General features: G+C 40.6%; 1 protein-coding gene across 28 annotated transcripts in view; it reads right to left on the bottom strand.

The window, feature by feature from the left end:
- Window positions 1-22,020: 22,020 nt before the first annotated feature.
- Window positions 22,021-27,260, bottom strand: part of NEDD4L (NEDD4 like E3 ubiquitin protein ligase) — a 1,724,212-nt gene continuing 1,718,972 nt past the window's right edge. For all 28 annotated transcript variants that reach the window (XM_086960462.1, XM_086960464.1, XM_086960467.1 and 25 more), the window contains one exon: window positions 22,021-25,391. In XM_086960462.1, coding sequence (XP_086816588.1) covers window positions 25,289-25,391 — 103 coding nt within the window. In that variant the 3' untranslated portion in view covers window positions 22,021-25,288. The remainder of the gene's footprint in view (window positions 25,392-27,260) is intronic.

The raw sequence follows: 27,260 nt of genomic DNA, 5'->3' as shown, positions 1-27,260 counted from the left end.
CCTCTCAACCGCGTATGCCGGATTCCCCCTATCTCCATACCACCAGTCATTTAAGACTAAGAGGTGGGACGCCTGATAGTACGAAAGCAAGTCAGAGGTGGCCAGGCCCCCAGTATCAACTACATTTTTCGGCGTTTTTGGAGGTTGGAGCAGCGCACACTTTATAAAAAAGTTGGCTGCCAGGCTTTTGCCTTCAGTTGAAAGTTCATATTCTAGAAAAAGGATGTTTTAATCAGCAATTATAGTTTTTTCAAATTGAATTAAGCCCAGAATAATGGTGTTCACCCTGTTCAAGTGCCTGTTAGATATAATTGACCTATGACAATGCCTTGTTATTATAAGCTTGTAGTAACTCTGTTACTCTCGCTGAGAGTAACCCCAGACTATTCTTGAATCCTTGAGGGAGACGACAAAATTGATGCTGGGTCCCCATTATTGAGAAAGCGGTCAAATACCTGCTTTCTGGTGCAATGTTTTGACAAAAGAAACCATTTGAAATATCTAATGTGGTTTTATATTTTTTATGCACAATGTTATTCATTAATGCTGTGTGCATTTTGCACTGCAAATGTTTTACAACATGAGTTTAGGTGTCTGTAATCCAAAACTTGATGATATGTATTGCCTGGTTTGGAAACAGGAAACAAAGGATTGTTCATCGATGAGGTGCAAGTTTAAATCACCCCTTGGTATTCAAGTTGATCTAAGATCTCCCTGACCTATTTTTTTGCTTCTTGCGTAATTGGATACTGCCTTTTTGCTGTGGGTTGATTTTTTAACTGGATTCTGTGGTGATGTTAGTCCTCATCCCATACTACATGATTTTTATATAATGCTGGGGCCTGGGATGACTGTCCATTTCCTGGCATAAGAATATTTTAAATGTACTGGAACATGGTTGGAGAAGGTTGGCATAATGATGTCTTCGCCATGTGGGCACTCCCTGACAAATTCTTGTGGCCAGTCCCGTCCTGCTAGAAGTATATCATAACCCTTTGAAAGTCACTCCCAAAAGAGTGCTTTCACCTTTCTTGGTATGTCTCCCTCCATCCGGGTTATTTCATATAACCTATTTGGAGGGCTAACCCTGGTATCTGCAGTTTCAAGTTCAATCTCCTGATTCAAGTCCACTGTCTCCAGAAGTCCCTTCAGGTTCTGGCTAGCTATTGTTACTTCTGCTGCGCTGTCCAACATTGTCAGAGCTCATTCCCCGTTCTTGAGTTGTGTCCTCAAGATCCTCGGCATGTCTGATCTTTAGACCTGCTACCTTCTTCTTGGAGAATTGAGGTTTTGTTTTGTTTTTCTGAACGTGTTGATTGTCTTTGGACTTCACTGGTTCTTCTTTTTGATCTGGCTGTTCACTTCTTTCGGATGTCTGTGAAAATATCTGAAAGGCTCGAGAGGAACGTGTATCAGTATCTTGAAACCTGTCAGGTTTTCTCAAATTATCCCTATTCCTGAGGTTCAACCTCCTTTCAGAGGGCTCCTTTTGAGGAGACCTACCTAAGGATTGATAATCTTTCTCTTTTGCATGTTGTTTATTATTTTCCCACTTCTTTTTAGAAGAGGTTGGAATATGTTTAATAGAGGCCTTTTCAGGACTTTCATACAGTTGTGGTTTTACTGGTTTCCCACCCGAACTGTCTCTGCCTAATTCTTAGTATTTTTTTAATTATTTTGGATAGTTCTTGTGGTTGTTCTGTTACATCAAATTCCCTTAATTTTTGATGGATTGCCACTAATGCTGCTTCTCCCTTAATATTAGATAATATTATTGTTGAGACCTGGTTGACATTTTTCAGTAATTTCGTACCTAAATTCAAAGCAGGCTCTGCCCCGTATTCGTTTTGAATCTGTTTCAGGACGGCAGGTATTACCGCCATAGACTGAACACCATGTGTTTTAGTGTAGATAGCAGCAAAGATTATGCCCCAAGTGGTGCAGTCTTCCAGATGTGGTGCTATCCCCATTGGTAAACAGATTGTTAGATTTTTATGTTTCTCATAAGGGCTGGTATTAGGAAATACCGCTTCGATTTGAGTAATTTTTTGAGCTATCCAGAACAGAATTAGTAGAGTCTGTGGTGTGATTTTTTGTGTATTCCCCTGGTGAGAGGTTTGCTGCGGAATAACTAATGGTGGTTGGACTGTGACAGTCCGCATGACATATTGAACTAACTGTCTGAAAATTTTAATTAACTCTGAGTTGAGTAAGTAATTCTACATCTGTCATTTGTTCAATGTCAGGATGAGGTGTGTAACCGTCTAAAACCGGCTAAGTTGCTCCTGTTCTACCTAGTGGACCGAGCCTGGTAATATGATTTAAATGTTTCAGAGCACCTTTAAACCAGAGCTCATGCTCCTGGTATGTCAGTGGAATTTCGATATCCTCGAAAGAAATATATTCCTCAGGTGTTTCATCTTCTTTGTAGAAGTGAAACAAATCCATGAATAGAATACCTCTGTCTGTTGATATTCATGTGCCTCTATCACAAAAACTGCTCTACCACCTCTCAATGTTAGGCCATGTTTTATGCGTTTTAGAGTGATGGCTCTCCTTAAATTTGGAGGAATGAATATAGCATTCTCATCAGTTTCATTAAAACCTGTTAAATTAAAAGCTGGTACGGCGTTGTCGCCTGTAGCTCCACCAGTTTCGGTGTTATTGTCCTCGGACATTGTTTAATGATAATTGCAGAGCAAGTTTCAAGGGAACAAAGATCAGGTGTACAATATTTTGGAACACTATATCCTTCAACATTAAACAAACCAAACTGGTAATACATAGGATTTTCTTCCAACTCAGCTATGGCGGATATTATCCCTACCCACTCCAGATGTCTTATGGAGTTTTAGGAGTAGGGGTCGCTGAGAAAAGCACGACTGAGTTACTTCAGTATCTAGCGTTAAATTACTGCCTTACCAAACCGTTGGGCACCATTAGTGCAGTTCCTATATCCCTGATAGGCTCTGCGCATTGGAATAATATACACTATAGTTTTGACATAGGACTGAGGCCAGTATGTCTCTATAGAGAACATTAAACTTTTGTGTGCCAGCTAACTCAAGAGGTACTAGAAACTTTCTTGAATGAACAAGAAGGGATTCGTTTCCGACAACCACATAATCATGACAACTTTGTTTCCCCTAGAACCGGAACAGTAGCTTCAGCGTTGTGGAAACAATAGATAACCGTTTCACTCAGTTAATCGTGCATGCTTCGTTTCTACAGATTTGCAAAGAAATAGAGAGCCGGACGTTTCAATAAAAAGGGTTTATTGAACAGTCTTATTTCTCATGCAAGAGATATGAACTGCTACAATCATAAGACAGAATGCGAAGTATAAAATGTACAGCGTTAGCAGTAAGATAAAATAATACTGTAATAGCATGTCTTGTAGCTATGACATATATTCATTCAAATATATACATAAATAAAATAGGCTAAAATACTGAACTGGTGCTTCTAAAATAATCCTACCCCGGGGGCTTTTAAAATAATCCTACCCCGGTGTACCTAACCTAAGTGTTGTACGAGGGAAGAAGTAGGTGCTGTCTTAGTCTGGTTTAGTTATGCCAAGATTTGCCAAATGTTTCTCTAGGTTCTAATCAGCTCCATACCTTAGAATGAGAGAGGTTGGTATCTCTTTCCCAGGACTCGATCTCTAACACCCCACGAGGGGAGTCAGAAGCACTGGAGCAGGATTCTCTGCAAGGAGGATGACAGCGTCTAGTCAGTGCGTCAGTTGGGGACTTGACTTCCTTCAGGACTTGCTGTGGCGAGCGGCGTCATGCAAGTAGGTAGTCAAACCGCATTGTGCCTTGCCATAGCAAGGGAAGGCATATTTATACTTTGAAGGTGTTTAGGAATGCCAGTATTGACGTAAAAGTCTGGAAAAGAACGTCATGGATGAACCCCTAAGGAATAGATGTTCATGCATAATAAATGAGTTCTTGTAGAAATCAATATCCAACCAAGGGGAAGTCCTAAAGCTTAAGAGTCTGGTTTTCCAAGAACTCGTTGTAACAAAGAGGTTCGGATGTAGTTGACCATGCCTGTATTTGGTTAGCATGAGCAATGCCTAAATAAGGACTAGATTTCTATGCCTAAATAAGGGCAATGTGAATTATACCTATATAAGGGCATTAATCAGGAAATCTAGATACAATATCTAAATCGACACACAACACCTTGTGTGCGTCTGTTCCAGACATATGTATTCTGCTGTCATGACATAGAATGATCAGCAGTGTTATTGCTCAGTTCCCAAAGCATTTGCATTTCCCTGAAGTTACATCATCAGGGAAAACCTAATCATAGACTCAACACTAGAACATAAATCATAGACTAGGCTAATACTGCTGTTTACAAACCTAATGCACTTAAAGACATCAAAATTTAACTCTTATTGACTTTCATGTCAAAGCGGAACAACTAGTCTGGTGGGGTTTTAACCAACGTGCAGTAGTCAGTGTTCTTCATAAGACTATTGAGCAAGAGGGCCACCGCATATACCGTAAAAATAGAGCATGTTGCGGTCACATGTTCTCCAATTCTTTAGCGATACAGAAGTATACCTCCCTCTATCTAATGACTAACCGAATTTGATATTTTTCCAGTATGTTACAGCTGTATTACCCATTATGGGTCCTAACACAAGGCTCTCACATTTAAGTTGTACACACGTTTCCAAATTAAGGCTTTTGAGAAGTAGATACAGGTTGGAATGGGTGACTGTTGAGCCAAGCTCCTCTTATATTTGCTTGGATAGATATGGGTCCTTTTAGTTCTTCTCTGGTCTATGGAGGCTCACATTGGGTCGGTTTCTTCAAAGGTGTTTGGAGTCAGGGCCGTAGCCGCCCCCGCTTTAGCAGCTTAAACAGGGACCCCAACTGGGCCTGATAAGCTGGTGAAATGGGTTCTCATAAACAATGAATTGTTTATGGGCCTCTTATGTCTGCAGACAAAATGTTGATAAATAGCACTGCTACCAAATACAGTAAGAGAGGGTTCTGAGCTTTCAGATGGCATGGTCAGGGAAGGGAACATAAAATGAAGAGTGAGGAACACATTGGAAAACAATGAGCATAACAAGGAAAGATATGAAAGAAAGTGAGGATGAGAGAAAAAAGAAGGGTAGATACATAGGGAAAAAAGAATGTAAGGTGAAAGGAAGGGTAACAAGAAGGAAGGAAACGTGAAGGGAAAGATGGAAGAAAGGTAGGATGAAAGGGTAAATGAATGACCGGATTAAGTGAGAGGATTGACTGATGAAAGTGTGCATGGATGGGAGTATTGAAGAATGCACAGATGAAGGTGAGTGAATGAGTGGATGGTTAAAAGATGGATGGTATATGAACATATGGATGAGTGGATGGGTGAAATGATGGATGGGGCAATGGGGAGTATATTTAAATATGAAAGTATGGACAGATGGATGAATGAAAAAATTGAAAGATAAATGGATAGGATAGAATGAACTCATCTTAAAAAGCTTGCCTTGGCTTGCTTCGCGCTCTTGGTCTAATTTGAGATATATGTGAAGCGAGGGGTATTTTAATTTTCTGGCAACTCCCTTGTGCAGAGAATGGGTTTCCTTACATCGACCTGTTGGTCACTTCCAGGGCTGCTAGCTTGCCTAAAGGATGAATGAGTGGTTATAGCTTAATCTCCCACAGACAGCCCAGAAGGAAGTCCGGGGTTCCGACGGACAGAGCGGTGCTCCGTTTTACCTGTGCTGTGGCCAGGTGAGGTGGGGCTTCATTCTCCTGCAAATTAGGAGAATGACAGGTGACAATAATATTGTTATTTCACATATTTTTTTCACAACACTTAGCAGTAGCATATAAGGTCCTGATGAAGCAGTAGGAGACCAATGGGCCCCGGGTAAAACTGCAGAAACATGTGGACCAAATTTCCATTCTAGTAGTTATTTGTTAACACTACTCTTTGCACAGTTTTTTAGCGTCGAGAATAAGGAGGTGCTCATTAAAATACATTTTCCTCCTTATCACTCAATGTTATACTTTGCACTTTAATCACTTATGATTTACACTAGTTAGCACTGCTACTCAGTTACCTCCTGATACAGAGTTAAGATCATACCAACATTGGGACATACCGGGTAGATTCGGCTGAACCTGGCCAAATCTTCCAAAGGGTACGATTTTCTACCTGCAATGTGAAGGCTACCAAATGATGTAGGGCGGTACAGGTTGGGAATCTGATGGGAATTTCTCTATGCACTAAGAAAGTACCCTGGGATAGTTTTCGCTGTTCAACTTCCACAGTTAAGATCACTGATCGACAGACATACAGCATTTTTTCCTTTTTGACCCTTTGCTACTTTGTAGTTGGTAGTTGCATATGTATAAGGGTTGTAGCATTGACTGGTCGTTAAACATTCCCTTGGACACCCACCTTTTGTTTTATACTTTCTCATGGCACCATAACTGATGTCCGTACATTGATTTGGCAGACGTATATGTGTGATATACATGGAGACTTGTCAGCCAAAAATACATTTGTTCACAAGGATCTCATTACAACAAGAAAATAAAAATGCGGAAGGAGTATTAATTTCTTGCATCTAAATTAGAAATGCAGTTAGATTTAATAAGTATAACATTCTAACAATATTATTTCATTGATTGTAGTAAAGGAACAATCACAGAATAGAAAAAGACCACAGACACGAGAATTTCTGTTGTGCCCACTTCAGCCAAAAATGGGCGTATTTTTATGTGCAAAAACAATACTTAGAAAAAGAATTCTACTGTGTATTCACAGTATATACTAGATAAAAAAGGGACTGATGTGCCCCAGTGTAGTGACCATAACCAACAGTGAAGAAGTTTACAGTGACAGTAAAAAGAAGCAATTGGTTATTGGAATAGTAAGGGATGGCCTTTGGGAGATATGATTTTAATCCATTATTCTAGAATTTATTTCTAGTATTCTGAGACTCTCTCTTCCTTTGCTGTCGACGACGTTTTGACCCTCTCGTGTTATGGGGTCTCTTCAGGACGGGGATTCTGGGGACTGGAATGGGACATACAATTAAAAAGAGAAAAGCGAATAGCAAAGAGCTGTGAGTTGGAAAAAATCAAAGGAGGGCTTACCCTAGGCACTCTGAATTGGCCTAAAGTAATCCTGGAATCAATCGTCCTATATTTATACCAGTTGTAGCCAATGCAGCGAGTATTCTAGTGAGACCCCCAGGGGAGCACATTAATGAACACTTCAATACAAGTGTGGAAATTAGAAATGCTATACAGCATAAGTTCTTACCCTAATAGTGTGAAGTAGCACCTTCTGGGACTCTGTCAGTGTATCAGTGTAGCATGATCCTTGTTAAGGTAGCATCCAGGTGGTGAGGGGATTCTTGTTAAATAATTAGGGTGCACACTTAATGTAGATTGATTTGTGAAAAACTGGAAGGGGAGGACAAGGTTTCCCGAACTCACCAGGAGTCAGGGTAGCTGAATGAGCGGTGTCACTGTGCACGGATATGAGGACAACTGTGGTAGTCCAATTCTTCCCACTGCTGCAGCTATAGATGCAGTTCTGCAACAGCACGAAATTATAAGGAACCGATAATGAGCGGGCTTTGTAATAACTACCGGATTAGGGGAGGCTTACCTCAGTCCCATATACATTAGTCCGTCTGGATTCGGAAGAGGAATGAATTGCGACAAAATTAATCTAAACTAAGTACTCTCATGGAGGAGCAAGTAGCGAGTGCATCACTCTTGTGACACATGCGCTGTGACCGCGGCCGCATTGGTGAATTAAAGAGGCCTCTAGTAGACGAATTACCGTATCACTCGGTAATGTACAGGTGGGAAGGAGCTCTGTTGAAAGGTGCCATTAAAATGAATAAGTTATAATTTGCCTGATAATCATGAACACATCTCTACTGCGGAATAGATGCATCATGGACTATTTCCTCAAGGAGGTATGGTTACACATTTCCTTATTCAATTATGCCACCATATTTCCATGCAACTTAAAATCGCGGTATATATAAGTTGTACGGAACAATGCAATTTAATCTTGGACATCAGTCGGTTACAGAAGAATGAAGCCTAGGTATGATAGCATTATAGAACTCATAGAAGCGTGCTATGTGTGCTTACTGAATGCTACACAATTGCACAGGAGGAGCTGTGATCACAATATGTGTTACCCAGGAGCTCTATAGAGGACAGTGTCCTTAATCTAGATGCCGAACTCTGTTATGATGGTTTCAAAAGTACTGATGGGAACGAACAGAGTATCCTGCCTAAGTATGTTATGTATAAGGAAACCACATCAGCTCAAGCGAATGAATTTGCGCCACTCCTCAAGACTATTCAAGCCCTTTCTTATTGAGTCGCATTTATCAATTCATTTGCACTCTAGGGATTGAAGGATCTGTGAAATGTTGCCACCTCTAGGTGGGGTTTTTGATTTCTCGATGATCTCATCTGCAATATTGGATCTCTCTTTGTAATGTTGGACCAATGGCGCATTTTCAATTAAACAGCGTATGCGGCTTCTGTGATGGCTGATATGTGCCTTCACTGGTTGTACTGTCTGACCTATGTACATAAGGTCACATGGGCACCAAATACAGTAGATGAACTTTGGGGTAGCACAGTTAGTGTGGTCATATAATGCCCATGTGATGTTCCCATGTGTGGAGTTTGGTATTGGATGTGTATTGGAAGGCTATACAGTTACACACACTTGAAGTGGCCAGAGATGGGTGGTAGTGACCAAATTTCAATGATGGTGGTTTTGGATTTGGAAATGCTGGTATCGGAGTGCACAAGATGGTTATAATGTTTTTCCCTTTTCTGTATGAGAACATTGGCAGCTCTTGGCATGTATCAAGTGTAAGCCAATGTCTCTTAATCGTTTCGCAACCTGGGTACTGTGAGGGCAAAAGGTTGTGATACAGATATTTCTTTTCATATGTGTCTTTGGTTTGCTCTTCATTATTTCCTCTCATGGGCTGAAACAGGCTCTTACCCTTTTGGGTTAAATTGTGCACATTATAAAACTTTTTTCAAAAAAATTAGAACACCACAAGCTGTGGTTTTGATTATATCCAATTATATTGTCAAAACATATTCAGTGATTACATTTACATTCTCATGTAATTTATTCATTGGAATGAGATATTTTTGTCACGTCAAAATGGCTTTCATCTTACAATTTATGGCCAAAAGTTATCGTGCCCAATGCATTTCGGGCCACACGGCCCTTCGTCGGGGGCAGTACCTGAAACAAACAAAATTTTTTTTTGATGTAGCTTGATAAACTGTTAAAACGCTATAATTAATTTTAATAACTGTTAAAACGCTATAATTAATTTTAATTATGTGGAATCCCCAACATATTAGTTAACAATCAGTTGTGTCACACTGCAACTTTGCATGCTGTCAGACCAGTTTATCAAGCTACATAAAAAAATTTTTTGTTTGTTTCAGGTACTGCCCCCGACGAAGGGCCGTGTGGCCCGAAATGCATTGGGCACGATAACTTTTGGCCATAAATTGTAAGATGAAAGCCATTTTGACGTGACAAAAATATCTCATTCCAATGAATAAATTACATGAGAATGTAAATGTAATCACTGAATATGTTTTGACAATATAATTGGATATAATCAAAACCACAGCTTGTGTTCTAATTTTTTTGAAAAAAGTTTTATAATGTGCACAATTTAACCCAAAAGGGTAAGAGTTACAGTGCGCAGAGGTCAGGCTGTTCAGCTTGATTCTTTCATGTTTGTCTTTTTTGACGCAGCATGGGCATTGCGTCCTCCTCTGCAGCACGCTTAGATAACTGGAAAAACTACAAATGATTGTTGTTTAAACTGGAGTGCCTCTCCCATCACTAATTCTCCTGAAACAGGCTCTACCTATTAATGTTTTTATCAGACGTTGGGGTATCCCCTTTCTCGCAATTTAGCACTTAAGATATTAGCTTCTATGAAAATGTCTTCTTTATCTGTGCAGTTTCTTCTCATCCTTAAGAACTGCCCATATGGAAGCCCATCTTTCAAGGCACATGGGTGAAAGCTGTTGTACTCCAACAATGTATTTTGCTCTGTAGGCTTCCTATATAGGCTAACAATCAATTAATTATCTTTGTTGCGTATTTTCAAATCCAGGAAGGGAATACTCTCTTTATCTGCACTATAGCTAAAGGTGAGTGCTAACTGGCAGTCATGGAGATAGATGATAAACCTTTTCAAACTGTCAATGTTGCCAAACCATATCATACAAATATCAACGATATATCGCTTTCAACATTTGATGTTATTGTTGAATGGATTGGTCTGGAAGGTCACAAATTTGTTTTCTAAATTCCCCAAGTACAGATTAGCCAAGATGGGAGCAAAAATCACCCCATGGATGTCCCTGAGCATTGCTGATATAATCTGGTGTTAAAGAAGAAATAATTCAAAGCTAGAGCAATTGCAAGTAAGTCAATGATAAATACAGAGGGGACAGAGACAGGCGCTGGACGAGAGTACAGAATTTCCCTTATGACTTCCATACTTTCTCTCTGCGGAATATTTGTGTATAACAATTCGATGTCCAATGTCACGAGTATCTCTTTGTCACGAGAATCTTCCATGGGATCATATTCAGTTCCTTCAAGCAAATTGATCATGAATGTACTATCTCGTACATAGGTGTCTAAGGTGGGAACAAAATATTTAATGAAGGTATTTATATAATGGCCTAACGGCTCCAAGATAGATCCACACCCAGATAAAATGGGTCCTCCTGGGGGACTGCTGGTGTTTTTATTTATTTATTGAGGGATTTGTAATGCGCCTGGCTGCCTCAGCGACGAGGCGTCCCAGCGCAACCAGAAACCAGAGGAGGAACAGAGAGACCCACAAGCGCCTAAACCTCAGATAGTGGGAAACAGCCAAGTTTTTATAGTCTTACAAAACATCAAGAGATTAGGGATGTCTCGAATGTGCGCTGGGAGAGAGTTCCAGAGTTAGGTCGCCAAGAGGCCGAACGAACGGCCTCCAGCCATCGCTCTCCAGACTCGAGGGACACAGACAAGCCCATGGTCGGCCGATCTCAAAGCACGCCTTTGCAGGTAGGGCTTCAATAGACCAGATAACACAATAGGGGCTTGGTGAATCAGGATTTTATAAGAGATGCACAGCACCTTGAACTGAATACGTTCTTCGATAGGCAGCCAATGCAGCTTGGGGAGCACATGTGCCACCGACTGGGATCTTGGTAGAGCCACTAACATACGTGCTGCCACGTTCTGAACCCTCTGCAGGCGTTTAATGCTAGCTTTGTTGGCACCCAAATATAGAGAATTTCCGTAGTCTATCTTAGCAAGAATGGAGGCCTGCACGATGGTTTGGCGCACTCTGGGAATAAAAAAGCCATGCAAGGGTCTCAATCCTCTGAAGATCCCAAAGCAAACAGCGGCAACAGCTCTTGTCTGTTTCTCAAATGTCAGTCCATTATCAAGCCAGACACCCTGGTTCTTTACAGCCTCCTTGGGTGACGGGCGGGTTTAAGATGGTCAGGCCACCACTGTTCAGACCAGAGATCCTGGTCCTTCCCGTACAGTAGGATCTTGGACTTGCTGGTGTTTAATTGAAGACAATTAGCCTTCATCCAATCCGAGATGACCAACAGATCCTCCTCAAAATTCTCCAGGTTGGCGCAGCAATTTTTAGAAAAGGCAATATCCAACTGGGTGTGGTCAGTGTACGACACCAAGGACAGCCCCTTGCCTCTGGCCACCTCCGCCAAGGGCCTCACATAGAGATTAAAGAAAAGCGGGCTCAAAATAGAGCCTTGAGGTACCCCATGGCGCAGGGCATGATCCTGAGAGTGAAAAGGTGGCACTGAAACCTGGAAAGACCGCCCTGCCAAGAAGGACCAAATCCAATCCAGGGCACCGCCCCTGATTCCAACTGCCCAGAGGCCTTCAAGGAGGATCGCATGAGACACGGTATCAAAAGCGGCGCTTAGGTCCAATAGGACCAGGGCCGCAGAATCTCCCACATCCAGCCTACTCCGGATGGATTCCGTTACAGCCAGGAGAGCTGACTCAGTACTATGACGAGGGCGAAACCCATGTTGGGAGGAATCATAGATGTTGCACTCATCAATAAATTTGGACAGGATGGAATTCACATGCGCCTCCACCAACTTGGCCATGGAACGCAGCTGGGATATAGGGCGGTAGATGCCAGGGTCTTCCGGATCCAGTGATGACTTTTTTATCAATGGAATGACTTTAGCATGCGTCTACGCCCTAGGGACAGAAGCCAGTTTCAGGGACAATTTGGCCAATTCTAGACCCACGGGGGCAATAAGTGACTGGAGCTGGCGGAAGTGGGCAGATGAAACTGCTATGAGGGTAGAACAATCGCACACCTAATTAAATAGAAAGTTGAGATATTCAATACGGTTCAGTTGGTGCTATTTGGTAATCCTTTTGAGGGCTGAAGGACCAAATTACTGCGTAGTATTGCGCTATCCCAAACGTTGTTATGCGTTTGAAGTTGGTTTAACCAACCAACTTCAAACGCATAACAACGTTTTTTGAAATTTTCTTTCATCGAGTGCATTTGGTGACGCTACCCACGTTTGGGATAGCGCAATACTACGCAGGAAGTGGGAAGATGACAGCCGGTCAGCTGGAGAGCCCGACTTAATTTTAACGCATAAGGCCTCAAATTCCTGGGGCAACAGCAAAGGGAAGACTGACAAACAGTTGACCTCCATAATGTCCGTCCCTACAGGCACATCATTCTCAATAGGGGTAGTCTCATTGGAGAGGCCCTGATAGATCAGCTCCACTTTATTCACAAAGTGGTGTGCTAAAGCCTCGCATTGATGGTTAGAGGCTATGGGGGAGGCACTAGTCACGCCCGCACTCTTCATATTTTTGAGCAAAGAAAAAATGGTTTTGGCGGGGTTAGAGCTAGCCAAGATTTTATTGGCTACAAACTCTGCCCACGTTTTGCGGATGAGCTTATGATATTCCTTAACCGCCACTCAATATACTAATTTTGCATAAGCCTCATAAGAGCGGCACCATGCACGCTCCAGCTGCTTGTACCCCCTTCTTTGCCTGAGTTAGTGAGTCAGTGAACCATGGATGTGATGGCCCACGTCCCTTACCTCCTCGTTTGGCCAGGATGGAGCTATCCAGACCGGCCACCAGCCAATCGTGAAAGCACAGGTGCGCCCCTCGATGTCTGGGGGAAGCTGGGGTCTGTGCTCCGCTAACCAAGTAGCGAGCATCTCGTGGTCTAGCTTGTGCCAAGGCCGTTTATCCACAGAGACTGGACGGGCCACATAAGCTCTACCCTGCCACTGCAGAGAGAATGATATTAATGAATGATCCGTCCACATCTGAGGGACCGGGGAGAAGGTTTTTAAACAACTAAGATTGGAAAAGATGGGATCGAGCAAATGACCCGCCACATGTGTAGCCTCAAGGACAAGTTGCGGCAGCTGGAACGCTTCCAGATCCGCTAACAAACTGGTGATCTCTGCCTTTCCTTCCAGCTCAAGGTGCAGGTTAAGATCCCCCAAGATGGTGGAGTTTTCCGCCTTGCTGGCCAATTGTCCAATTTTATTCGTTATTCCAGAAGGCCCAGGGGGTCTATAGATTAAAAGACCGGACATTGTCAGGTTGCAGCTAAGCTTAATTTTAAACAAAGCGCTTTCACAACCCTCTATTCCTTCCTTAGTCAGGCTAACAGCATAGGCTTCTTTAGCCACCACAGCAATGCCACCCCCTCTCTGTTAATACTATTTAAAGTATAGCCATCGGGGAGGGCTAGCCATGGCTCCGCCACGGTTTCCTGGATCTTCAGTAAAGTGTATAACAACGGAGTCCTAGAATTCGTTTGATTAAGGAATTCAAATTTCAGCTGGGTGAGGAACCCTTCCTCCAGGCCATTCCTGATTACTTCCAGTATCCACTGTTTGATTTCCATTTGTGGATTATGGGTGAGTTCTTTATAACGTCGAGCATTACCCAATTGTCTTAATATTTCAGACTCCTAGTTTGTTCTGTCCTGGATGACAATGCTACCACCTTTATCGTCTGGCTTTATAATGATTGCTTCCTCGGTCTTCAGTTTCAGTATTGATTGTCGCTCCACCAATGAGATATTATATGGGGTGAATGATGTATTGACTTTTATTTTGTGAATGTCGTCGAGGACAGGTTTTTCGAAAGCCAGAATCTCTGGAGGCATCAGGGCATTGGCTGGAATAAATGTTGATTTAGGCCTTAGAGTAGATATTTGGGTGGATGGAACCTCTTGTTTGTCATTGAAGAAAACTTTTAACCTCAATGACCTGAAGAATTAATGAAGTTCTGTTTATAGTTTTAAAAAGACAATTTTTTCTGTCATGACATATGACATAGCTCGGCTTAAGAGTGATAATTCACTGCTGTTGAACTGATGAGGAGAAAGATTAAAAATAGAAATAGTATTTACCTGGTTCGGTGTGTCAATCTCAGGAGTGGTTGTCATAATGTAGTCTGCCACGAGAGTCATTGTTCAGGAGGGTGAGATTTCTTTGATCCATGACCGTTATTGCCCTCCCGGTCTCTGTCGGTGTGTTTGTCACTCTCCTGCAAATTGGCTCCAGGTCCTCTTCTGGTTCCGATTGGTCCCTCTCCCTCTCTGGCCTAAAAAAGGATTTTGTTGTTGGTTCTATTGACCGACGCTTGGACCTTCGCCTGCCTCATCTAAAGATTCCGACCTTGCAGAATATTCTGCCCCAGGCGACGTTCTTTCTTGCAGGCTGTGGTTGGGAATAGTAATCGTCTTGCAAGTAGGGGAACGCTTTTTCTTTACTGTAGGCGTTGAGGTCCTTTTGGACTTTATCTGCCTTCTTCTTTAAATCAAAGGTGTTAAACTCTTGGATTGTTTTGTTGAAGTTTTCTAAGACCAGTTTGGGTTCCTCCAAGTTATCACAGCCAAACTGTTCTTCTTCCAAATTCTCAACCTCTACTAGCTCCTGTTTGCAGTTTTGCAGTACTCTAGTGCGGTCTCTAATCCAAACACCATCCAGTGCCTAGAGCATATCGTAGAGACATGAGAGAAGCCCCCTTTAAATTTCTTGTCCTCTCTGAATATACCAGGGATGTTGCGTACTGTCAGACCTTGTGGTATAATGTTGGTTTTGAGGTATTCGGTTAACATACCAGCATGCAACTCGGTACGTACATGCTTTTTCATGGCTTGCTCTAATCGTTCTAGAAGCACTAATCTGGGGTTAGTACTAATTACCTGATTAGTAGTAGAAAACAAGGATGGACCACTAATTACTTTGGCAATGTATTCTTCTGTATATAGTGGAGCCTCTCTGTCTGACCTAGTAGTCTCGTGTCTGACTGAAATGTGTATACAAATATTTCTTTATAAAAGTTTGACACAAACCTTCAACACAACAAACATTTTTTTTGATCATCAATTTTGCACAAAGGTTAAACAATACATATAAACACAAGACAATTCACAACACAGAGACATGTGGCATTTTTATTTCTTATGTCTTGAGCTGCATCATAACCCTCAGGAACAGTCCTGTCTCCATCATCGACATACCTTTAAGCTTCCCGTAAGTTCTTGAGAAAAGTGCTTGCCATGCATTTTATTGCACAGGTTTGGTAGTTGCTGGTGTTGCGACAAAGTCACTGATTTTTCATGGTTGTCTCCTGTTAGCATTTATTCTTTCTGTGCAGTCTTGTTTTTCTATGTGTATGGCCATGCAGTATTTAGTATATATGGTAGTAGGGTTCAGGAAGAGGGCTGTTACTTTACTGTGATGATGTGTTCTTTAAAGAGGCATGTCTTCCGTACTATGCTAGTTATAACATAATTTGTGGATTTCGGAGTACAGGTTCAGTCACTGTCAGCACGCAGCCTGATTCTTCCTTTTTTGGTAAAGTACTGTGTTGCAGTCTTGGTTTATAGCTCCTGTGTACCTGGCTTCTACTAAGTGTCTTTGAATTGCAATCTTGTTGTGCTTACTTGAGGGGGACTGCTATCCCCTCAATGTCTTTCTAAAGAGGGGCTAAAATGGGGTTTTGGCTTCGACTTTGATTCTTGCAAATTCACATCAGTAGTTTTGCTTCTGATATCTTCTCTTGAGGTCTTCTCAACATGCATTTTGGTACGCTTGGTTTGTGGCTGCATGCTCATTTCACTTCTGCATGTTGGTATTAATGAGATTTTGCGGTCGTCTGCCCGTTCCAACAATCCCTATGTAGGAGACTGACAAGACATAGGTGCACTTTTTGATGACTGAACTGTTATCCCTTAGTGAATGAAATTCCAGGATATATCTGAATATGGCTGGTGCAGTTAAATAGCACTCCTAGTCTGGCCTATTCAATGACTATAAATAAAATGTTTCTGCAACTCGAGTTCGGTCTTTTGTACCAATTACTTGGTTGGATGCTTTAACTTCATGGTTTGCTGATCATAATTTTGTGTCAGCATTACAAACAAATAGGAGTTTGCAGCCTATTGGTTCTATAACTACTTCCTCAGCAAGGATGGCTTCTTGCTATTCAGTGACTTCCTCAGTCCTCCATTTCACATTTACCCAAAGGACGTCTTGCTTTTATTTCTAGGCTCGAAATCCAGCAGGCCTTCATGTTGTTCCTCTGTGGAGTTTGGTGGCCTGGCAATGGTACTTTGGCTCCTGAGATTATTGGGAATTTGCTTTAATGCAACGTGTTAATCAGCTGTAGGACAGCTATTTTTCCCCAATGTCTGACTTTGTATTATTGCCAGCATGTGGAACCATTAGCCTACTGGGGAGATGTTCGTAAGATGTGTATAAGCCTCTTGTTCTACCGTAAAGTCCATATCTTAATAACTAGAATAAAAAAATCTTGGATGGACTAAAAACAGATGGGAGTATTTTCGTAATATCAATTTGAGGTTATTAAACTCAGCCATTAAATTATATTGAGTATGTAACTGTTGTGACATTTTACATCCTGAACCAACTGGTAAACAATGGAGTCTGGCAGGTTTGTTCTCTATTGGGATGTTCATTCTAGGATGTTTAACTAGTCTCAACGCCAGGCAAGAAGAGGATTTGCTAGCTGTAGAGAAGGTTTTTATGGGTTCTGCTGACTTTCGATAGATGCAATAATTGGCGTTTCCTTTGGTTAGTTTTTCTTCACTAAGATCCATAGGAAATGTAGTTCTTGCTGCTGGTTGAATTCAGCTGAAGAACCAAGCCACAATGACTGCATCCAGTCCTTCCCAGAACAAGAAGTACTGGATCTTCTGCTTTCCCAATTTTCCTTGAGAGTAATTCAAGCATTACATCCATTATTTTTTTTGTTTTCCTCCGAGACAACCCAAATGCAACTGTATGCCCAGACGTACGTCCCATGCTCACTAATGAGGCTCAAATAAAAAATAAAAAACGGTTTGAATTTTGCTTGTGTTTTCGTCAGAGGAGGCTCTTCCTGGCAATTTGGGCTGGACTGTTCCTATTGAAGCAGGACACAAGTCTATTAGGTTATGGCTGGTTCCAGACAGAGGAAGTAGTGTCGGCAAAATCATGTCAGCGGCCGAAATTAATTCAAACATTCCATCCATCATTTATATGTTTCCCCTCGTTCCACAATGAGCACTGCTACAAAATGGCAATCTGTCACAAACCAGTGATTTCCAAAACTATTAAATCAATACAAAAACACAAGTAGCATAACATTTTCATTTGGGTGTTCAATAAAATCAAGACATTCCATCACGTTTTCATTGTTTTACATTGCAAAACTCCTGAGTAGAAGCAGGACCACCTGTTTAAAATATATGGATATATATGGTGTCCTTCATTGGACTATCTTGTATGCCTTATCTGTTGAGTAAATATTTACACCTGAGATCTTACTCAAGAGTCAGTACTTGGATGAAATAGTTAAACCCTCTTCCCCATCTCACTCTAATCCTAGTTATGCTAACTAAGGTTCAATGTAAAACACTGTCTCACGCAGATAGGTCCACATGTGCTAAATAAATGGACAGATTAACTAATGAAATATTTTTAATGAATGCAAAAAGTCTATATTATATTCTTCTAATTTGAAATGATTACACATATTCTGTTAGGTTTTAATTGTTGAATAGGACTATGGTTTAATACCTGGGTGTTCCAATTATATGCTCTTACTCTAAAATGCTTAAAAATGTGTTTGTGAAAATAGAAATGCTGAAAGCGAGTTTGCTCAAATAATTCCATTTTATAGTCTGAAAAAGGATTTATTAAAACATATTTTTTATGTGATTACAACTGTGTGATCGAAAACTGCCCCCCCCCAACCCCCTCCAGACAGATTACCAAATTTGAGCAAATTCAACACTGGAAAACAAAGGTGAGCCTACATCTATGGTGCACCTGCCTGCGAACACATGTTGCAATATATAAATCTATTGTAGGATATTCTGTAACCAGAGTGCAAATGTGGAACTTTTCAAATTCTAAAAACAGCGCAAATAAACTGGTCTCCTGTATAACGTGTGGGCTAATGTGTAACTTTTAATAATAAAGTTATTATTTCCGATCTAGACAGGCTCACTTTGAAGTTCTTTTATGTAAACGGACAAAACCTTCTTTTGGGACACAGTCCCCAAACATTTACCCAATGGAAAGCGAGTTAAAACAGGACAGCACGCTTTGAATTTTAAATGGCACAATCTAACTTAACAAGGGTTAGGCAGGTGAGGTCTGAACTACAGCAATTGTCTAAGCAAGAGAAACAAATTGAACAAAGTGTGTTCTAACATTCAATGTGCTGTTATCAGCGAGCAAAGGGTAGAGAGAGAGAGAGAGAGAGAGAGAGAGAGAGAGAGAGGGTGTTTGTGTATACATGTATCCTTTCTAAGCAGGAATAATCTGGAGGCCATAGTTAAAAAAATAGCAACTAGAATAAGGCATAATACACTAGGAAAGGACATGCTATACAGAAGTCAGTAGTGCTCTCCAACATATCACTCCACTCTTCGTTTCTGCATAATCAACTTAGAAAATGAGTAAATTCACAACTACACCTCCAAATTACACTCATGTAAAGCCTTGACTTGAAATTTTCTCAAGTCTTTCTTGCTTTCATCTGTGTTGACCTCTATGTTAAACAATCTTCTTTAAAATGAATTCCAAGTTATAATATACGATACAAAAGGTAATATTTGGATATAATATGTATATAGCGAACGAGGTCAAGATCGAAACATTGTGTTCCATAATCATTTTATTAACGATTCAGCATGTCAATGGTACCAGAACCATCATGCCAAGTTTATATTCTTGCCAATACATAAGCAACTGAAATTGATTTAAAAACTCAAAAAGAAAAAAATAATAATAAATATAAAAAATGAACAGTCAACTATGTTTATGTAACATAGTAAAATGACGTTCGTATGTTTAGGGCTTTTTAAAAAGTGGCTGATTTAGTGCGAGATCCTGTGTCGTGATATTGGGTCCAGTGTACAGATAGTAAATGATCTGGAGAAAAAAAACTTTTGATACATGTAGTTTTAATATCAAGGTATTATCGGGAATGTTTTAATTTAGTTTACATCTGGAAGACGTTTCAGTACCTATGCATGAAGGAAAACGACTTGAGGACTATACATGAAATGTCACCACTTCATAGCAATAGCTTTGTCTTTGAGGAGAGTACATTATGTCGGATTACGAATTAGTGAAAAGTGGAGAGACACTTGCATATATTTAGAGAAATGAATGAGCAAATGTTGAAGGGCATAGAACATTTTCAAGTAATATCAAACTTAAGAGCCAGTGCTTGCCATGGGAATTAAAAGTGAATTCACCACATGCAGTCGTGCAAGTGCAGCAACCAAATAAAAGAAAACTGGAAAGAGTGAAGAATATCGTTTTAGTAAGTTATTTAGGAGAAAATGTAGCAAAACTAAAGGTGTGTTGACATCCTCACCAGTTAAACAAAAAAATGGTTCTGTCGGGTAAGGCAGATTATTTAAAGGATGCTTAGAAATGCAAACAAACACAAACAGCTCTCTGATACACAACGTAAGTTTGAGAAATAAATGCTCAAAAAAGAAAATGTCATAAGATCAAAGCAGATTAAATATGTAAATTATAACAAGGTTTCCTTCCATATATATCCGAATTACTTCATTCAAGGATAGATTCACAATACATGGCAAGACCGTCATAAAAATTGTGCTCATTTGTGACTTTTTGTGAAGAAGGGCTCAATGAATGTGATAATCTATACAGTGTAAGGGAATTAATATATATACATATATACAGGATTGATCTCAAATGGGCAGATGTTGATTTTCAACCAAGGATTCTTAAGATTTCTGTATGGATCCTGGTGATTCTGGACCTATGGATGCGTCGACGTTTCGACCCTCATGCGCCCCTGTGGGTGGTCGCGGTGGGTCTTTCCTCTCAGGATCCGCATCAGAGTTTTAGCCTGCCAAACTCGGATGCGGATTCTGAGAGGAACTGTGAGCCTCCGATCACGCACGTCTCAACCACAACTTGAGATACGACGGGCCATTGCGCCACAAAGAATCAGACTGAGGGTCCCCTGTCTGAACACTTAAACTGTCATCCCTTTCTTGTCTTGAGAAAGACCCGCCGCGACCACCCACAGGGGCGCATGAGGGTCGAAACGTCGACGCATCCATAGGTCCAGAATCACCAGGATCCACACAGAAATCTTAGGAATCCTTGGTTGAAAATCAACATCTGTCCATTTGAGATCAATCCTGTATATATATTAATTTCCTTACACTGTATAGATTATCACATTCATTGAGCACTTCTTCACAAAAAGTCACAAATTTGCACAGTTTTTAGGACGGTCTTGCCATGTATAGTAAATGTAGCCTTGAATGACGTAATTCGGATTTATATGGAAGTAAACCTTGTTATAATTTACATAATATAACGCTTTGATCTTATGACTGTTTTTTTAACATTTATTTCTCAAACTTACGTTGTGTATCAGAGAGCGGTTTGTGTTTGTTTGCATTTATAAGCATCCTTTGAATAATCTGCCTTACCCAACAGAACCATTTTTTGTTTAATTATTGAATACCCAGGTTCTGAGGGACACAGGGTCACCCCTTTTTTGTTAACCAGACATTCTCACCAGGGTAAATGCTAACTTTGGTTTTTAGCCATACATGCGCGGGTATGATTGTGAATAAATTAATTCTAGTTATTTAACCTACAAAAGAAAGGGCATTTTTTACAGTAAGATAAAACACCACAAAAGTGAAGTAGTTCTGCTATGCAATAAAACATTCTCAATGTTATTTACAGAAGGCTAACCCCGGAGGAGATATCTTCAATAAATATACGTGTAAAAAAAAATCAATCAGTTTCCATATATGCTTACACCAGTTCATACTCAATACAAGTACCTGGTGGACATAACAAGAATATGACTGTCTAAGCATGACAATGTCTGGTTCGACAGGAAGTCCTGCACACATTTGTCAAATGCTAGCACAGGTTGGCGTATTTTACAGTTTTCTAAAGGAGTGCAGGAGCAACAGGTGGGCTGACCCTACTGGTAAATAAGAAAATAGTGGAGACTATGTCAACAATTTTGCTCCTTTGGGAAAATACCAGTGATTAGTAAACTAAAAACAGGGAAATTGGTTTACAAAACTGCAATGGTAAAATCACAGATTTGTTTATTCACACTCCAATCAATTAACATCTTCATAACTGCACCTCTTTACAGAGACTCTCCATAGAACGCATGATAGGATTCATGCAAACACAATCAAAAACCCAGATGCCTCACACAGATTTCAGGGTCTGGCGAAGAGTACATGTACTGACAGCATTGTTTTTAAAATGATTCCAAAAGTAACATATCCCAAATAACATGTATTTAGCTATGGACATTTGTTGAATGCATACTTGATATTCAATAGCATCCCTGCCACGTGAAAATAAAAACAAACCAAGGCAATAGAGTTTGAATACTGTATTTGATTTAAAAAGGCACTGTTACTTGTTGATCGAGACTTCTCACCTTATCAACATTGTTGAAGACTGATTAGCACATTAGTCTCAAATCTCCACGTAACCATCTTTAAAAGAACAGTAATTTCAGAAAGATTAACTTGGTGGCTAAGAACAAGTAGAACCTTCTTGTCTCTCGGCTGACTCTACTGTGCCCTTTTACAACACTAAGTTACAAGGGTGACAGTGTTCAACATATGATTTTTTACTGCTTGCTCAAATTAGTCTTTGGCTATATTCCAGTCCAAATTAAGTAATTCATGAAACAGAAGCCTAAACAGCATGCACTGATGCCTGTACGAATCCATTATATCGACATTTACAATCTGAGCAGGTAAACCATTGAGTGTCTTACATTTACAGGTTTGTGTCCCAAATAGCGGACTAAAGACTGGTAAAAAATAAAAAGTAGATACAGTACATTGAAAATCGGATCAAATGTACAGATAGTTCAACCCTTAAATCCATTTATACAACTCAAAATATTCCTAAGAATACTTAACATATTTTGGTGTCCTATGTACATACAGTATACACAGTAAGAACATGAAAAGAGCTCTCAATGTGTGTGTTGTAGACCTCTTAGAACATTTCGTACTACAAGGATCCTCAAGGCCTCACACACCACATGAGCAATAGGTCTGAGTGTAGTGATGCAGGTATATTGTGGCATCCAAGGTTGACTTTAAAAGCAGAGAGGTGTTGCAGTGAGTATTTTGAGAGGTAACTTTGTGCCTCCTATTGTGCCTTCCTAAACTATGAACAGGTATTTCTCTCTTCTGAAGGTCCCAGTTACAGATGTCTCCCTTATGTTGATATATTAACTCTTTTGAATGCTGATAATCACTGTGCAGTATAGCCATCTACAGACGTGGAGTGCACATAACAGCATACATAGTATATAAAAAGTGTTTTAACTTGCATTCGAATTAGAGAAGTGTTCTGGATCTATTCTGGAAAGGTCTTGTTGCCTTCCCCAACTTTAAAGCTTGCAGTTTCCAGATGGGTCTGGTTGTAAGTATTTTGGTACTTGCAACATGATTAGATCACTACTTTGTACATGGAAACGCATCTTTATATGGATGCCCTTTTCGTAATCACCATCTTTCTTTATAGAGATACACTTCTTGTAATCACCATCTTTCTTGGTCTGTAATCTTAATCAAGAATCTCAAAAAACACATGGACACATGTATGAAGTCTAGTTCGCTTAATCAAAGCTTTTATTTCAATTGACATAATTTAGTACCCATTCGTTTGCAGAGAGGTGTCTTGCCTTTTAAGTATAAATCTAAGGTAACACCACCATGACCAATTTGCTGTAGTAAGGCTCCTATAAGTTTCTAGGGAAGAGAGATTCTACGAGTCAAAAAATAAACTCAGTCAGTTGGTTACTTCCTATGAACAAAAGTTTACTCCACGTTTATCCCCAAATTTGGAAATATTAACCTTACATAAATAGTTAAAATGTTCACAGAACTTTAATAATCTCAATTTTCAGAACGTGATTGGGAGCATCTCTCTAATTTGCAGCAAGGTACTGGTGGAGGAGGAATGTAAAAAAAATATAATTTATAAAACGTATCATCTTTCTGCAGTCTACCATATCAAACGCAGAGTGCAGGTGTTGTCCAAACCCCTATGCCGCATAAATATTTTCTTTATTTCTGTGTTCTAGTCTCTGCCAGATGAGATTATACTCGAGGAAATAGAAAAGCTTTGGCTCATAATTGTAAACTGTGGTGAACGGCAGTAAGGGTTAGGAAACTGTCCCAATCATAGGTAAATCCAACACCACTAATTTCCAGCAGCTTCATGGCCTGAGATTTTGCACCCCATCACATTTCCTGACAAAAGACTGTGAGGGCCAATAGTTGTTATGTACACGCTGAAGAAACTAAAACTCGCATGTCATTTCGTTTTGGCCACTTCAACTTCAATAGATATTTTTCTAGTTTCCTTTAAAAAAAACATACAACATCAGGCACTATAATTTAAGCATGCAACAGGTCATATATAGCAAAAACAATTGGATAACTGTGAAAGTCACATTAATTTTTTTTCCGCGAATATAGTACACCACAGTCACATTGGCGAGAACATGTCTGCAGGGCCGACCCGACAACTGCTTTTTTTTTAGCAGCAGTCACATTCACAATTGATGAAAGATGAACTTTAAAGAAATGTTAGATGTGAGAGTAGAAATCTCCCCAATACTCAGATAAAAAAGATGATGAACAGATATGACCTCCAAGTGTTACATAAAGTGCCTTTAGATACGGTGCAGTTAGAGCAAAATTATTTGTTATTAATTATCATTAGGAAATACATACAAAGAAGAGAAGCAACACAGCTGGCTTCCACGGCATCAAGCAGTAGTGCTTTTCATTCAAACTGTTCCCGTTAAAAACAGGAAAGAGAAACTTTAATAAAAGTAATTGTTACTGTACAGGGTTAATAACAATGTTAGGCAAATCTTTATACATCAAGTGGCCCCCAAGCCCCATTCCCAAAAAGTGTTTATAGTACAAGGATAAATTACAAAGTTGTCAGGATGACATTCGATCAGTCGATGAATGACTATTCGGTCTTACTTGTTAAGACCCCTAAATTCATACACAAAGCCACTCCCTGCTTCATCTTACTCCCCCGGTATACAAAACAAAGATATTCGGAAAGGTCATGTCTTTTGTCCGAAATGGATTCCCCATCACCGGAGCACAGTCACAAGTGAGGCAATTAGCCTGTCATGAAATTAAGGTAGGTGAAATAAAAATTCTCATGCGTCACAGAATATGGCATCGTTAATTGCAAAGGAATAAAATCTGGCAATCGAACTAAACGATTTAAAAAGTAAACACGTGTTGTAATACTATACCTGTAAGGAGATTCATTCCATGTATAGACATTAGAAAGTTATGCAAAATATTTATTCAGGGCGATGCCTTCGGAGGCAACACATACACAGAACAAGTCCTCCTGAAATGTATTTACAGAGCACATCGTCAACCAGCTGCTGATCCGCTGTGGGAATCTCTGAAGTACCATTCACAGGCAGCCATCCAAAGAGTCTGAATGTAGGGTACGGCACTGCAGAAGAATGTGTTCCATGAACCAATGCTACTTAGTGCAAATGTCCCATAATGGTCACTGTCCTTTGTGCAGAGTCGAAACATGCAAGATCTTTCTGGGGTACCAGGGCGGCACAGCAGACGTTAATCCACTCCCTCAAACCCTTGAGCATTCTCCACTGCCATAAGAAGCTTCTCTCGTAAATCTTCGAAGGAGTCATATGGTGGTAAGTCAAGACGATTGAAACTAAGAACACACAAGTAGAGAAGTGTTTTTAAGGTCATTCATAACTATAGTGCATCAGGTTACATCACAAAGGCCTATTAGAATGTTTCTATCATGAAGACTTACGACAAATAACATGTAACATTTCAAATGTAAGCAGAAGACATTCTTGGATGAACAAGTTACTTAACTTCGGTAACATCTTATCTGGTAGAGACCAGATCTAGCCGCAGAATTCTTATCTTAGACTCCTTGCCAGGCTATATCCGGAAACTTTTCCAGCAGTACCACTGTGCGTCAGTTGAGGGCATCAAGCAACTCTGCAGTGTCATCCTCTCTTGAATGTGACGTCAATGGGGTATATATAAGCCTGCACCGCTGACATCAGTTTCTTTTGTGACTATTTCCATGCCAACAACGCCTAGACACTTAGAAAAGACAATCTCAGGAAACAGTTTGCCAAAAAGGGAAAAAGAAATCTTGTATCAACATTAAAAGATCGAAAGAACCATAGTAGTATGTAATAGGGGATCTTAGAGACAACAGGCCCTCAGTTTGCAGAGTGGGAAGGATGGGTCGGTCAATAAGGAATCTGTGGCTAGATTTTGTCTTTACCAGATGAACAAGTTATTTACCTTCGGTAACGCTTTTTCTGGTGGATACAGTATCTGCCTGTGGATTCCTCACCTTGTGAATATCCCCTGCGTCAGCAACATTCGGAAATTCTTTTGTAGCTTCGCGCCGACGTGGACGACGTCATAGAGGCACGGCATCGCGCGCGGCTCCGCTGACGTCACCGACTCCATAATAGGCCCACGTCGGCATGATGACATCAGTTCCGCCCTTTTTTCTGTGCCTTCGAGGCACATGGACGGATCAACAACAGTAGATATACACACAAAGTACATAGTACCAAATATACAAAATAACACACACAGTGTGTAACCAATGCAGGAAAGCAATTATGATAACATATTTCCTTTGACAAAATATTAACATTACAGTAAATCAGGTATAGAAGAGTGGACAATGGGGTGACAGGTGGGTCAGTGAGGAATCCATAGGCAGATACTGTATCCACCAGAAAAAGAGTTACCGAAGGTAAGTAACTTGTTCTTCTGATGGATACATCTGCCAGTGGATTCCTCACCTTGCTAATAAAGTCACACAGCAGTCCCCAAAGTGGCCGTCCCTCCTCACTTCGGAATCCAAGCAGTAATGCTTCGCGAAAGTGTGGAGGGAATCCCAAGTCGCTGCTCTACAAATGTCCTCTACAGGTACACCCCTAGACAAAGCAGATGTAGCAGACCTTGCTCTAGTGGAATGAGTTCTTAAACCTTCAGGAGGTTCCTTACCCGCAAGAGAGTAGCATATCTTGATACACAAGACATTCCATCTCGACAGGGTACGCTTGTGCACCGCCTAGCCTCTTCTGGCACCAACAAAACCAACGAAGAGCTGGTCATCCACTCTGAACTCTCTAGTTCTGTCCAGGTAGAAGCTCAACTCCCTCTTAGGGTCCAGGCGATGAAGTATCTCCTCCTCCTTGGAAGGGTGAGGGGGAGGATAGAAGGTAGGAAGGGTAATGGACTGCCCCAGATGGAAAGGAGTTACCACCTTAGGCAGAAAAGCAGCCCTGGTCCTGAGTACCATTCGTTCAGCATGAATGGTCAAGAATGGGGGCTTTGAACTAAGAGCTTGAAGCTCTTAGGAAGACCGTTTTAAAAGACAACAGTCTCAAGGGACACCTGTGTAAAGGTTCAAAAGGTGAACCCATTAAAAAAGTAAGCACACGGTTCAAGTCCCATTGAGGCACAATAAAGGGAGTAGGGGGGAATTTATTCATGAGACCCTTTAAAAATCTCAAGACCACAGGAGATTTAAACAAGG

The sequence above is a fragment of the Lissotriton vulgaris genome, chromosome 3_1 (assembly GCF_964263255.1).
Source record: "Lissotriton vulgaris chromosome 3_1, aLisVul1.2, whole genome shotgun sequence".
Taxonomy (NCBI): Eukaryota; Metazoa; Chordata; class Amphibia; order Caudata; family Salamandridae; genus Lissotriton; species Lissotriton vulgaris.
The sequence above is the reverse complement of the archived record's forward strand: the minus strand, read 5'-3'. Positions and strand labels throughout refer to the sequence as shown.